Genomic DNA, 14,924 nt, shown 5'->3' on the forward strand with positions numbered 1-14,924 from the left:
TTCTCCAGGCAAGAATACTGGAGTGTGTTGCCATGCCCTCCTCCAGGGGATCTTCCTGATCCAGGGGTGAAACCTGTGTCTCTTATTATCACCTGCATTAGCAGGCGGGTTCTTTACCACCAGTGCCTCCTGGGATACCCAAAGCAACTACACTTAGATGGAAAAAAAAAAAAAAAGGCAGCTCAGGAGCTCCTCATTAATTCCTCCAAAAACAAAAGCTGAGTTCTACCATCACCATGGGACTTACCCAAGCCACTTAGAGGCAACTTCTTCATTGTAAAGGTAACACCTACTTCCTGCGGGTCAGGGAGGCTTAAAGGCGATGGGCTCCAGGGATGGAGCATGTGACCCAGGCCTTACCAATCAAAGTACTGATTTTCTGGGCTGTGCTCAACTCAGGGATGGTCATGTGACCCAAGCTGGTCCAACTAGAATGACTCTCAGCAGATGTGATGAGAAAAGACTGGCTCTTCTCGCTGGGGACTGGAATGTGGGCAGTGGGGTGGTGGTGTAGTGATTGCACCTGTCTTGAGGTCACATGAAAGGGCCTGGGGACATGACAGCTAGGAGCAGGAGTGCGGGGAGGTGCAATAGGGAGACTAGGCGCGGAGCCAACACCGTGGGAACAAGAGACAAACTAAGTTCTCTTAAGATCATTAGAAACTTGAAAGCAGCATTTATCTTGGACTTCTCAGTTGTACCCAAATAAATACCCCTTTTTCTTTAAATCAGTTGGAGTAGGGCTTCCTAGCATTTAGCATAGAAACAGTTCTAACTGATGCGCTGTGGTAGCACGCTCCCTACCACCAGACTTTCAGGGTTCTGGGCTCCTGGCAGCATCAGTGTGTGGAGTGTTGACTGACCCTTTCCTCCTTCCTAACAGAACCTTGCTTTTTCAAGCAGCAATGTTCCAGGCCTCGAAGGACAAATCAATATTGATCTAAGCCTATCATGGCCATTCCTTTCCCTTTGCCAGGGACTGGCTTCAACAAACTCATGTGACCCATTTTGGGTCAATGAAAAAAAAAGAAAGAAGACTGTTGAGAGAGAGCTTCTGGAAAAGAGCTTACTGATGAAAGAGAAAGTCAGACAAAAAGACTTTTTTACCCTTGCCTTCTCTTCCTGTACATGGCCATATGAGGTTGAGATGCTTGGAGCTGCTGCAGCCTTTTTTGCAAACATGAGGATAGAACTTGTAGACTCATCAGAAATGGTAGAGAAAAATGATAGAAAGACTCTGGGTTCTTGGTGGCATAACAGCTGAAAAAGTAATTCTGAAATCACTCATATCTAAACTTCCTGTAAAGTTATTTATATCATTTAAGCCACAGTGCATTGAGCATTATTATTTGCAACCACAAGTACCCCTAACTGATGTTGCATATCTAAGTGGTACAGCATTTAGTTCCCATCAAAACAACACACAAGGCTAGTAACATCAGTTCCTTTTATTATTGTTTACTGTTATTTTCCCTAAACAACAGCACAATTCAAATAACAATGACACGCACGTCCCACCCATATACACAACACCACTAGCCTGCCTGCCAGACTATTTGGCCTTTGCTTGGTTCCTGGTGGAGCTGTCTGGAGACAGCCCCCTCTGTAAAAATCCCGACTTGGACATAGGAGACACAAGAAAGGGGGGACTTTAACCAGAGAATAAACTAAAGGACTTCTAAAGTCCTTGGGGAGTGCCAGCTTGGGAACATGCTATAAATGCCTGGGTGGAGGGCACACGGCACTGTCTGTTTTCATGTGGTTGCAGGATAAATCCCATATGGGGATATAAGACCTGTCTATAACCCTCTGTAAACCAGGGCTGCAGAAACACTGTGGGGTGAGCTACGAGGGCTCCATCAACCAAACCAAGGGGCAGGTTGGACATTGGGAGCCCAGAATGGGAATCCCGGTCCCCAGAGAAAAGCAACTCTTGCATTAGCTGCAAGATAAGATACAAAGTGAAATGTTATGTCCCCTTTTATTTGTTTTGCAACTGTAAAATGTGCAACATTTTCATCATGATAGAAAAGGTAAAGAAGGGAAAACTCCCAGCATTTTGGCCTAATGCAATGGAGCATGACCTGTCAATTGCGCCATCTTGCAGAAAAACCTACTACTAACACTATCCAGGGAATCTGGTCAATCCACCCCGACCCCCAACATTTTAGCCACACTAAATCTATGAGTTCAGCTATAGTAATGTATCCTGGAATCAGAGAAGCCCAGGGGTTGGGGCGGGAACAAGGAAGGGCCAAGACTGGGGTCTCAGGTACAAGTGACTTCCTGGCCGTCCTGAGGAAGCTCATTGTTGAAACTGCTCTCTCCAAACGGTGAGTAAGGGGGAACCTGGGGAGCTTCGATGATCAGCAGGCCTTCTGGGGAAAGGGAGGCAAACACTGTCACAGGATCCACCTCTGCAGGAAGCCTAGGGAAAGTAGAAGATTCATTTATTATTTTTAATACAGCCAAACACTTTTATTCATTTGAAAGAAAATATTTTTGATATTGCCTGGTGGGATTATTATCAAACATAATTATTTTTATTATTATTATCAAAATAATAAATTTAATACTCATAATCATTATTGTTATAAAAATAATAATCCCACCAGGCAATTCCATTACTATCCCTAATACATAGATGAGGTGATTGAGATCAGAAAGGTGAACTGATTTGCCCAAGGTAACACAGCTGGCAAGTAGCACATGGGAAGAGAATTGGAATCCTGGTCTTCAAACTCAAGAGATCAGGCAGCTGATCATGACACTCTGCCTCCTCTCCCAGGCACCAGACTTTTGAAAAAAGTCCATGCTAGGGAAAGCCAGGAGGTTCAATCACCCAGATCTTCCCACCGGTCTAGGCTGATTCCACCTGTTGTAAACGCAGGGGTCTTGATGAAAGAACCAGGCAGTAAAGTGAGCCCATGCCGGTCATGGGCAGGACTCTTCCTGGAGGGGCTGGGGAGGTTTTATGCTGTAAACAGCCACCGGTAGCCACATGAACTGCATCTACCAAGGAGATTCCTGATTAACAAGGAGCCTGCAGGGAAGAGTGGGAGAGAAGGGGAACCTGGGCAACTGCCAAGCCAAACTTCTGAAGTAGAGACAAGGCCAAAAGTTTGGACCTCCCTAATGGCAACCCACTCCAATAGTCTTGCCTGGAGAATCCCATGGACAGAGGAGCCTGGCAGGCTACAGTCCATGGGGTCACAAGAGTCAGACATGACTTAGCAACCAGATCACCACCACTCTCGGCTGGGGGATGGGCTGACTCTGTTTAACCCTTTGCACGCCGACCCCTAGGGCATCTGGGACATATGACAGGGCAGCCATGGTCCATAAGAAGGACTCCACAGGCAGGCAGACTGGAGCTCAAATCACACCTCTTCCTGACTGTGTGATCTTGGGTTAGTGACCTCACCTCTCTGACCACAGGTGGTTTAAAACAGCACCTATCTTTTAGGGTGGTGTGAGAATTATGTAGGATGATGAAAGCAAAGGGCTTAGCACAGTGCCTGGCATATAGGAAGTGCTCAATAGGCATCAGCTACCACACTGTCATCATAGGCATCAGATGTACAAGTGGGCACCTTGATAGCTGTGACTATTTTAGCATCATCACTGACCCGTGAAATGTCAGCGGCCAAAAGGATGTCAGCTATCCAGGACAATGTTCCCATATTACGCATGGGGAAACTTAGGCCCCAGTATGGGAACAGACTCATTCAAGGGCTCTTACCAGGTGGCCTCTATGTTGAACCCACTTGGTGGGAGAGCTATCCCTCCTGGGTCCTCTTGCAAAAGGGACTGAGGTTCAATGAAACCGGTGGGAAGATCTATGGTGATTGAACCTAAAGAAACTAAATCCTTTCATTTACAACTAAGGGAAAGTCTCAGCTCTGTTAACACAGAGCTTTAACATGGCTGTAACACCTCAGCTTCTACTATCTCTTGATATTTTCTCTCTTTCAACAAAGAAAGAGCGGATCTATGACTTAGGCCCTCAGGCAGGCAACACTGTCTAGTCAGAATTTAACCACATTTTGCTTTGGGTTTATTTCACAATTGCCTTCTTGAGTGAGTGAATGTTTGATTGATGAGAACTGAACTTTATCAAAAGTGGATTGATTGAAAAGAAAAAAAAATCACAAGCAAATAATAGTATAGGGACATAAGCACAGAAGGCAAAAAAATAATTGAAGATGGTTTGTGAATGACTCATTTGGTCTCTCCTATCCAGCCAAGTAGGAGGGCTTCCCAGGTGGCGCTAGTGGTAAAGAACCTGCCTGCCAATGCAGGAGACATAAGAGATGCAGGGAATAGATCCCTGAGTCAGGAAGATCCCCTGAGGAGGGCATGGCAACTCACTCCAGGATTCCTGCCTGAAGCATCCCATGGACAGAGGAGCCTGGTCGGCTACAGTCCACAGGGTTGCAAAGAGTCGGACACGACAGAAGCGAAGAGATGGCACAACCAAGTAGGAAGTCCGTGGGCTTTGAAGATGGGGAGACCCGTGTGCAATCCCAGACCTGCTTGTTACGGCCATGTGACCTTACCTGAGTCCTGTCAGCCTTTGAGCCTCAGTTTTCTAATCCACGAGATGAGCTTAAAAATACCAGCTCTCTGCGTGCTGTGCTAAGTGGCTTCAATTCTGTCCGACTCTTTGTGATCCTATGGACTATAGCTCGCCAGGCTCCTCTGTCCATGGGATTCTCTAGGCAAGAATACTGGAGTGGTTTGCCATTCCCTCCTCCAGGGGAATCTTCCCAACCCGGAGATCGAACTTGTGTCTCTTACATCTTCTGAATTGGCAGGGGGGTTCTTTGCCACTAGCACTACCTGGGAAGCCCAATAGCGACTCTGCAGGATTCTTTTAAAGACAGCATAAAATTAAACCTCTGCATCTTAAAAAAAAAAAAAAAAAAAAGGCACCATTGTCTTGTGTCCTGTCTATGGAATGAGTTTTCAATGAAGAAACTTTTTTTTTTTTATGATCCTCAGAGCTTGCATCAGATGCTTATTTATTTATTTACTAGCTGTAGCATGTGGGATCTTAGTTTCCCAATCAGGGATTGAACCCACACCCCTTGCATTGGAAGCACAGAATCTTAACCACTGCACCACCAGGGAACTCCCAAGCCTCTACATCTCTTAACCTGGCTCTAGACACACCACTGCTGCTGCTGCTAAGTTGCTTCAGTCGTGTCTGACTCTGTGCGACCCCATAGATGGCAGCCCACCAGGCTCCCCCGTCCCTGGGATTCTCCAGGCAAGAACACTGGAGTGGGTTGCCATTTCCTTCTCCAATGCATGAAAGTGGAAAGTGAAAGTGAAGTCGCTCAGTCGTGTCCAAATCTTAGCGACCCCATGGACTGCAGCCTACCAGGCTCCTCCACCCACGGGATTTTCCAGGCAACAGTACTGGAGTGGGGTGCCACTGCCTTCTCCTGACACACCACAGGGGGCTGCAAATGGCAGATCAGATTCCAGGGAAGCTGTGGAGCAAAGACACTACAGTCTGCTTTGGTTCTGGGCATCCTCTGTCGATGACTTCTTGCATTCCCTGGTCTTTCACTCCAGGGAGGTGTGGAAAAGCCCCCGTCTCCAGTCTTTGCCCTGCACTGGGCCAGACTTGCAAATTCCAGTCTCTCCCTCATCCATTCAAAATGGGGTCTTTCCCAAAGGGATGTGTGTGTTGGGAAGAATCCCTAGCTGTGGGCAAGGCAGACGGCTGGAGCATCGTGTCTGGGAGGAAATCTCCAAAGGCCTCAGCTGGGTTTAAGGAGCTTCCCTAAACTCTAATGACTGGAGTATTTCCTGGGAGAGGCAATGAGACCTCTGAGAGGGGGCTGGGGCTGTCCCAAACCCCAGTCCTGCTGCTTGGTGATGGAGTCAGGGCAGGGCCGGGAGGTCTCAGGACTCCTAGCTGCTCTTGTGTGATTCCAGTCTTGCTGAGTCTCTAGTGATTAGTCCCCATGGGCTGGGCACATTCTCTCACTCCCCATCCTAAGGGAAGTTGGGACAGAAGCCCAGAACAGTTTAGCACGTCGCTCCAAGTCACCCACTCAGTCGTGGCGCCAGGACTCCCTACACCCAGAAGCGAGATTCAAAATATTTAATGACTGGTACAGCTGGACATTGACCAGCTGGAATGGATGGATCCATGCCATGGTGATGGAGGAGGGTCCCGGGGGCTCTTTGGTTGTTGGAACGTGGGGAGGTTTGGAGGGTTTGCGAACTGCATCAGGATGGTCAAGTGACCGAGGAGAGCCTCTTGGGGGAGGGTGGTCCCGGCCATGATTAGTTCAATACTGTAGAAATAGCCTAGCTCAGCTGCGGAGCCCCATTTGAGTAGTGGCTCTGCTTCCGGCAGCTTTAGGCGTTTCTATCTGGTCAAGTAACTCGCAGCAAGCTGTTTTTTCCCAGAGGCCTCAGAGATGGTGAGATCCATGAAAACGGCTGTCTTTAGAGATGATGAATTTGCTGACTTCTTTCTGGCTCAGTCCCTTTCACAGCTGTGACTTGCCTGTGACTCCATCCTGAGACCTTATTTCAGTCTCTTAAAAGAAACATCAGCCCTCTCGCTCCCCTCCCATCTCTCTCCTCTCTCCCCATCTCTCCCCTCTCAGCAACGTCTGATCTGGCTGTGGTACTAGGAGAAGGTGTGGGTCTTGGTGATGGCAGGCGAGCCAGGGAGAAAAAGTTTGGTGTTTGCCTTATCAGAAAGTGTCTGCAGGCTTTTGAGTACTCCAGAGGCGCCTGGTGGGTTAGGAATGGGCACATGGTGGGAGAGACAGGATTGCGGAAGCTTAAAGCTAAAAGCAGCCTCAGAATTTAGCCTGTGCCATCTGTCCAGACACAGGACAGCTTTGCTGGGGTGAGGGGAAGGGTTAAGATTCAATAACAACAGTAGTAAAAACAAACCGACACTTATGGGGACCTGCTGTGTGCCCACCGCGAGCTGTGATCTCATTTCCTTTGTGGGTATCTCCACAAGGCTCAGTATCCCTTCCTTTTATGAATGAGGAAAGGGCATTCCTTGCTCAAGAACTGAACATGGTGAACTCAAGAGTTCAAGGGTCTGTCTGGGGCTGTTATGAATGCTCATTTTCAGGACCCTGGGTGTATTGTTTCACCTCTGGGGGATTTAGTTTCCCCATAATACAAGGAGGGTACTCTCTCTTTCCCCCACTGCACACCTTTGCTTCAAAGGTGAAACAGGACTAGAAGAGACTTTAGAGCCAGAAGTGCACTGAGGGGCGGGGTGCCATTTAGGGGGACGAGGTGTCTGTGAAGCAGCCGGCCACCGGCACATCGCTGTGAGACTTTTCTCCCTACAGGTATTGCCATCAGGGCCTCCGTCTGTCTTTGACTCTTTGGCTCAGACTGGTGGTGGCCTTCCTGCTACTCGCATAATCCCCCAGTCTCAGCCCTTCTCACTCCCCTTGGCAAAACTGGCCCTTCTTTTCTCCCAATCTCTCAGCCTCAGAGCCCTTCTAGGTCGAAGATAGCAGGACACTTTCCAGCCTAATTCTTACGGGTGCCCTAGGGAAGGCCATGGGAGACCTGGAACAAGCAACCCTTGAAAGGTTCTATTAGGAATCTGGAGGCATGATATCACGTGGGTGGGTGAGTACCCCGATTTTCATGGAATTGTGGACGAGTCGTCTTGCCTCTCCTATTCTTGAATTCTTCATCTACAAAACGAGATTGTTGATCCCACCTCACAGGGCACTGAGAAGATGAACTGGCATCCCCCTTTCTGGGAACCCACTGTAGGTTTGTTTAACTTCTCACGGGGTTCAATCCCCTGCCCTGGGGCGGGTCTCTTGAAGGAGAGATGCCCAAGACGGGTCCCAGGCATGCCGTCCCCACTCCAATCCTCCCCTGAAATCCAACTTCCAGGTTACTTACTGGATTTTCTTTGTGAAGTTCTTGGAGACGATGCCCCCCTCTTGCTGCTTTTCTTCGTGTTTACCTGGAAGGGAGAGGAAAGTCACAAGTCAGCATCTGCATCCCATGGGTATCATTCAGGATTCGGCTCAGATGGGAATGCTGCCCTGGCCTCCTGTGTGGCCCGGGGTTCGGTCTAGAGGCTCCAGTTGTCTGAGCCTGTGGTCCCTCCTCTGCTAAGTGGACCCTCTTGAAACCATCTCCCAGGCTGCTGTGAAGATGCAGTATGACAACGGGTAGGTCAGGAGGCCTTGACCGTGACTTGTAGATGATTAGGAGTTAAGACCCAGGAAATCACAGGGATGGCGTCCTGTCTTCTAAGACCCTGCACTGCACCTTCTAAGTCTCACATCTCACCCTTTGCTCCTAACCAGCCAGGAGATCCTTGAGGCCAACATCCCAAAATGAGCGAGAGGATACAAGTCAGGCTAGTTTGCCAGCCCCCTGGGCTTTATAACGCACAGAGCCCTTTCCCAGCTCTGAGAATGGGCTTCTTTTCTCCCTCAGTTACTGATGTGAAAACTCAGGCCTGGGGATGGGTCCAAGCTCACCCAGCAATTGTGTGGCAGCCCAGGCCTCAGAACCAACTCTTGGAAACCAAGCCAAGGACTGAGGTCTGCTGCCCCTGTGCCTGTTCCAGCTTCCAGTTAGTTCTTTGAGCCCCATTATCTGTACCTAGTCCTGAAAGAATTGCCTGGAAATAATAATGCATCCATCTCCAAAAACAAAGTAGAAAACACCCATAGGGTACTTCCCTGAGAAATGACACATGAAGCAACATGGATATGAAATTCCACCTGCCCCCTCCTCCTCCTGGAAGACAAGGGCTTTTTCTCTTCCATTAGGAAGTAAAATATGAAATTACAAGAGGGCTTAGGCGAAGACTGGCTGTCATGTTGCAATTTATGTAACAAATTCTGAACCCTTTGGCCCCTCCCCACTCTTGGGTCTTTGGTTTTTGTTCTGTTTTAAGGGATACAGTGTCTCTAATCTCTAAACAATGCGACTAGAGCCCAGCAGAGTCATTAGGCTCCTATTATTATTAACTCCTCATTTGTGGGGCCACACTGCAGGGCTGAGAATGCTCATTTACCCAGGGACACCCTTCTGAGGGGCTTTGGAATCTAGACTGTAAATAACCTTGTGTAATACAATGTCTTACTGCAGTCAAGATTTTAAGCTGATAATTTATAGGTGATTACATTATTCATTACCTTTTTATTATTCATTATTCCTTTATTAATAACTTTTTCTGATTATAAGATAATGCATGTGTATGTTTGAAAATGTAGAAAGAAAAGACAATCAAAACCCTCCATAATTGCATCACCCCAAGAAAACTACATTTTTGTATATGTTCCAGATTTTCCTGTTACTGAGAAATGCATACATGTTATATAATACAGATGTATATCATCTATTTTATCAAAAATCATATTGTATGTTATGTCCGGAACTTGTTTTTCTCTCTTGTTGACCCATTATAATCATTTTTCCATATTACAGCAACTATTTGTCAACAACATGACTTTTTAAAAAATTAATTTATTTTTTAATTGAAGGATAAATGCTTTACAGAATTGTGTTGGTTTCTGCCAAACATCAAGATGAATCAGCAATAGATATATATTTACCAACAACATGACTTTTAATGGCTGTAGGGAAATATAAATTCATTCAGCCAATCCTTGGCTTTGGGGTACTGAGAGGGTTTTTGACGTTGGAAAGAACCTCACTGTGCTGAGCATTCCTATAGCTAGATTGTCACACCCAGCCTGATGACTTCCTAGGATAAATTTCATGTTCTAGAATTTTGAAGGCTTGCTCTGTATGTCGCTAAATTTCCCTCAGGAAAGACTACATCAATGTAGTCTCCCACTAGCTGGGCAGAAAGGGGAACATTTATAGGAATTCATTTTTAAACATGAGCGTCTGCCTAACTAGAACATACTCTTCTGCGAATGTGCTGCTGCTTGGAGCTTGGAGAGTTTATTCTGACCTGCCAAGTCCGTGACCACCAGCTGCCCAGTTCTGATACAGGCCTGTGGCCAAAGGAACACTGTCTATCCCCTGGTCCACTCCCCAAAGCCTGGGCCTCCAGAGACCTGCTTTCCCTGGGGACAGGCCAGTGCCTCTGACTCAGCCCTTTTGCATACTTAATATCCTGGCAGTAATAAACGACAATGATGATGATGGTAAAAATAATAATAGCAAACTCTTTATATCGCACTTTCTTGGTGTCTACCACTGTTCTAAGCACCTTACTGATATCAACTCTTAATCTTTCACAAAAACCTTAGAAAGCATTACCATTTTGAGGATGGGGAAAGGGAAGTTCAGAGAGGTTAAGTGATGTGCCCAAGGTCACACAGCTTGGAAGTGCTGGAGCAAAGACTCCAAGGCAGGGGTGTAGGTTAGGGTTTGAGTCTGCTCTGACCTCTCCTAGTACTTTGCTCCTCTTCTCTGAACCTCAGTTTCTTCTTTTCTCCAGTGGTGGTGACAACTTTCTAATTATTGGGTACTGTGAGGAGCCAGTGAGAGTGAGTCACAGAATTGCTTCAAAAGTTGTAAAAGGGGGATGCTTCTGGCTTATTTTGATATTTGAGGAAAGAACTGGTCCTCAGAAACAAAATGTCTCTGTCTATGCTCTGAAAATAGAGTACTGGGGTTGGGGAGAGGATCTTTGAGCAAAGGCAGCTGCATGAAGGGGGGCTGGGGGAGGGAGTTAACCTGTAGAAAGAGAGTGCTGCTAAGAGGCTCCAGTTGAAGCTCAAGTTGCATGTTATTTGAATACCTATTTATTGGGGCAGCTTAAGTACTATGACTGATTTTTAACTTTTTGATTTTGCTTTCCTATCTACATTTTCTACCATAGAACATTTTTTTGTAAATAGAAAAAAAAAAAAAGTAATTATTATGAGTCTTTAAAAAATAAAAAAGAACTCATCTAGAGGCCAGGGAAGCCAGAGGCCCCTCACAGCCACTGAGAGATGTAGGTGCCAAGGGGCGGCATCAGCACTTCAGGGAAAGCCACTGGCCCAGCTGAAGAAAGGAGGTGCTGTTTCCAGGGAAGGCAGAGGCCCTGGGATTAAGGAAAAGGGGTGGAATAAGGCCTAGGGGCTTTCCAGTTCCTTCCTCCATCAGAGCCTGGCCCAGTGACCCATGAAGAGAACATTTCTTGGCTGGTGACTGTGGGGTGGGGGAGGGGTGTGTGTGAAGCATGATGGAAATCATTTAGTCTAGCAATTTCCAAACACTTCCCTGGACCTAGACACTCATATGTGGTTGGGTAAGACAGGGCCGCCTTTCAGAGATTCATAAACTATATTAGCAAATTCAAGGCTCTGATAAGTCCTGCAGTAAGGAGACCCATTTGTAATTTTGCTTCATATGGTACCTTTGACAATCCTGGAACCCCTCTCCCAATTTATTAGATTCCTAGTGATATCTTAAAACATGCCATTTGGCAAATACTGATCTAGTCCAACTCCTTATAAAACCAAGGGTACATGTGAGGCCCAAGAGGTGGTAGGGTTTGCCCCAGACCACTCTAGAAGCAGATCCTGTCATCCTGATTCTGAACTGTCTAAGCAGGCTTGACTTTGAATTTCCGACCTTGTTATGGAGAAGCAGATGATCTCAGGTGACTGTGTCTGGGCCTCAGTTTCCTCAACTGTAAAGTGGGTGTATCAAATCTATTCGTATTTTCTCAGAAGTCCATGTGAGGAATCAGTGAGCCAAAACATGTCAGCCTTTAGCACAGTGCCCTGCATGAAGAGTTTCAGGAGGAATGGGTGTGTCATTAAGTGAGGTAGGAAGGGAGACTGGTCTGACTCCCCACATCCCTTGAAAACTGCTTTTTAAATGGAGCCCAGGATGTCAATTTGATTTTTAAAATCCCTATTATAAGAATCTCTGTATGTACTCTCAGGCCATTGGCATTCTGTCAAGTCAAAGTTGCTAAGTGCACAGCTGTGAAGCATTTTCAACCTAAAAAGGCATTGTCTTGTTTTTGTCTTATTTAAGCCCCCATTGACCCCATTTTACAGATGTGGAAGCTGAGGCTCTGTGACTACTCGGAGCCTCTTGGATTAGTAAGGTACTCAGCTGGGATTGCAGCCTGGAACTCCCAGACCCTATCTAGAAAGGAAAATGAGAGAAAAAGTCCTCCAGGTTGGACAAAGGTCTCCTGGAGGGGCCACAGGGTATGGGAGACCCTCCACCCAGGAAGCCTCTGAAACCCTAATTAAAACAAAGACAGGAGGAGCAGTGATAATAATCACCTTGTTTGCAGAGTATCAGGCAGACATTTTCAGCTCCATCTTACAGACACTCTGCATTTATTATCATAGACTGTGCATATTTCATCTTCCCTACAGCCTTGCTAGTTGGATATTATTTACCCCCATTCTTTAGATGGGTAAACTGAGGCTCAGACCAGTGTAAAGACTTTCTTGTGCACATCCACCCAGAAAGTATAAACAGTGGTGGCGGGATTTGAGCCCAGGTCTCAGGGAGCATCTAGCAAGCATTCATTATGTATGTGCATATGAATTGGGGCCTTACTTTGTGCCCAGTATTTTAATAACATCAACAACAGCAACAGTACCGATCCCTTGTGTTTTAGGCATTGTGTACGCACTTTATACACGTCGTTTTTTGTACGCACTTGACCTGTGTTGTCTCTTTTAAGACAACAGTCCTCAGGCGGTACAGCCATTTGAACCCCAATTTCCAGATAAGGAAACAAAGCACAGAGAAGTGGTTTCAGATGTCTGGCTCCTCAGCCAACTCAGGAAGCCTTGACTGCCCTCCTCCACCAGCATAAGGCTCCAGTGTGCCTCCTAACCCACCACACCCTCCCGAGACTTTGAAACTCCCCCTCCCCCCACCCCCCGCCCCACCCCGCCCCCGAAGGCTGCTCTGCTGGGGCTTGTCTCTACCCAGCCTGTTTGCAATGGCTTTTATTGATTTTCTGGCTGGTCGAGCTTGCCAGGAACCTGCTTTTTAATAGAATGTTAATTGGGAGGGAAGAGACAGAAAGCTTTTCCCCGCTGCTCTGCTTCACAGGGACTAAGTGTCCATCTCTTTCCTGTTCCCCCAAACATTCCCTCTTCCAGAATGGGATGTGGGCAGGCCCGGACTCTGCCGGCTGCTGACTCACGGCGTGTCCTTGGACAAGTCCCCGCCTGGGCTCAGCTTCCTCAGCAGTACAATGGGACTAGTTGAGAGCAGCAATAGAAAAGCTGTAGCCCTTGGCACCTAGTAGGTGCTCAACGTATCAATTCGCTTCTGACCTCCCAATTCCTGACTTAACCTCTCTGCACTTCAGTTTCCTCATCTGTAAAAAGAAGAGACAGACAAGACCTGACTCTTCTGCTTCTGTTCACTGAGATGCCACAGGTAAAGCGCTGAGCATGGTGCCTGGTAGACAGTAAGCGCTCAGTCAACGTTACCGCGTCATAGCTTTGTAACCGCGATTATGCCTCAGTATCCTCATGTGGGACAAGGGGAAGGTGTTTCCCTTGAAATCTGAGCTAGTTACAGACACCCCCTCCTGGACTGTGTCTTGATGTTGGGGTGCATGAACCCCGCTTCTTCTTTGTTTTTCTACCCCTATATCTATTATTCTTTACATTAAATTCTGTTAAAACAGGCAGTGTGGTTTCCATTTCCCTGCCTGTTAGCTGGTTGATGCTGCACCCAAAGGTTAAAATTTTTCCTGGGAGCTGGAAGAGAAGGGCTTTTCTGTAAAGATAACTTTACGGGTTGCATTCCCGAGCCCTGAAGTCACCTGTGTCATGCTGTCATAGTGTCCCCTCTAAGGGAGCGTCCTCCTGGCTCTTTGCAGCTGGGCCCTCCCCACCCCCAACCCCCATTCTCTCCTTCTTGTCCTCCCCCACTCACCAGACACCTCCACGTATCCGTCCTTGGTCTTTACCATCAGCTCCTCCGGCTTAAAGCTGTGCACGTTGACACACACTTTCCAGGGCTCCCCGGGGAATGGTGGGGGGCTCCTGCCCTCAGCAGGCACCCCAAATCTGGTCATGGCAGTGGGCCCCCGGGGCACCATGCCCGACCTCAGGGTCCCCGGCCAGGCGGAGGAGAGTCGAGGCAGGGCCCAGTCAGGCCAAGAGGCAGTCAAGTCGTCGGGGAAGGGGTCCATGCCAAAGCCATCGTCCAGCAGGCGGGAGGACAGGGGCGAGTCCCTGAAGGGGTCCCGGCGCCGGCGGCTCGTGTAGTGGCAGGGGAAGGGCATCTGACCGTCAGCCATGATGGCTGCTGAGCTGAAGGGGAAACAGAGGCTCAGAGAGAGGGAGCCACCTGCCCAAGGTCACACAGCAAGGTGAGGTGGGTGCGCTGGCCTTCCAAGCTTATTCTTCAGATTCAGAACCATCCACTGCCAGGGACAGAGGCACACACTTGGCTGGGGTCCGAGCCCCCAAAGACACTCCAGCCACGAAGGCGACCTCCGGTTGGTCCAGCAGAATTCTCAAGGACCCCTCTCCACACAGCCTCGCCGGAGATCAGCCAGCCGCCACTGTCCTCCCAAGCGGTCCAGGCTCCCAGCCAGAGCCACTGAGTGAAGCCGAGAGCTTAATAAACCCGGGGACGCAGGCCTAGAAACTTCTCCTTGCTTCTCGTGGGCTGGGCGCCTTCTATTTATTGCTTCTTGGGGCTGGAGGCGGGTTTTGTAAACGCCTCCTGTCACAGGAGTATTCGGAGGTGATGAACCAGCCCCAGAGAATCTGCTGAGGGGGACAGCGGGGCTCCCAGGGGGCTGGGAGGGGCCTTCTCCGCTTCTCCGGACTCTCCTCCCCCAGCTCGGCTCAGCCCCGCCCTCTCTGCCGCTCTCTCCCCCGGAGCCCGCCCGCCCCTAGCGGGGCACTATGGCCCGGCTATTAATAACCCTGCCTGGGTGAGGGCTCAGGTCACCCTCTGGAAATACCTTCCTCAGAGCCTGCTGC

General features: G+C 48.3%; 1 protein-coding gene across 1 annotated transcript; it reads right to left on the minus strand.

The window, feature by feature from the left end:
• Positions 1-1,430: 1,430 nt before the first annotated feature.
• HSPB8 (heat shock protein family B (small) member 8) lies at positions 1,431-14,783 on the minus strand. The gene is made up of 3 exons (XM_061384849.1): positions 13,864-14,783; positions 7,918-7,981; positions 1,431-2,428 (listed from the first exon to the last, which is right to left on the minus strand). Exons 1-3 carry the CDS (start codon positions 14,228-14,230, stop codon positions 2,269-2,271), a joined length of 591 nt encoding a protein of 196 aa, XP_061240833.1. The 5' UTR covers positions 14,231-14,783; the 3' UTR covers positions 1,431-2,268.
• Positions 14,784-14,924: the final 141 nt, after the last annotated feature.

Source organism: Bos javanicus, chromosome 17 (assembly GCF_032452875.1).
Source record: "Bos javanicus breed banteng chromosome 17, ARS-OSU_banteng_1.0, whole genome shotgun sequence".
Classification (NCBI taxonomy): Eukaryota; Metazoa; Chordata; class Mammalia; order Artiodactyla; family Bovidae; genus Bos; species Bos javanicus.

Coding starts and splice junctions, on each gene's coding strand:
- HSPB8 (XM_061384849.1), bottom strand. CDS start 14,230: ATGGCTGACGGTCAGATGCCCTTCCCCTGCCACTACACGAGCCGCCGG. Junction 7,982..13,863: donor CGGATACGTGGAGGTGTCTG/GTGAGTGGGGGA, acceptor TCTCCCTTCCAG/GTAAACACGAAGAAAAGCAG. Junction 2,429..7,917: donor AACTTCACAAAGAAAATCCA/GTAAGTAACCTG, acceptor TACTTTCCCTAG/GCTTCCTGCAGAGGTGGATC.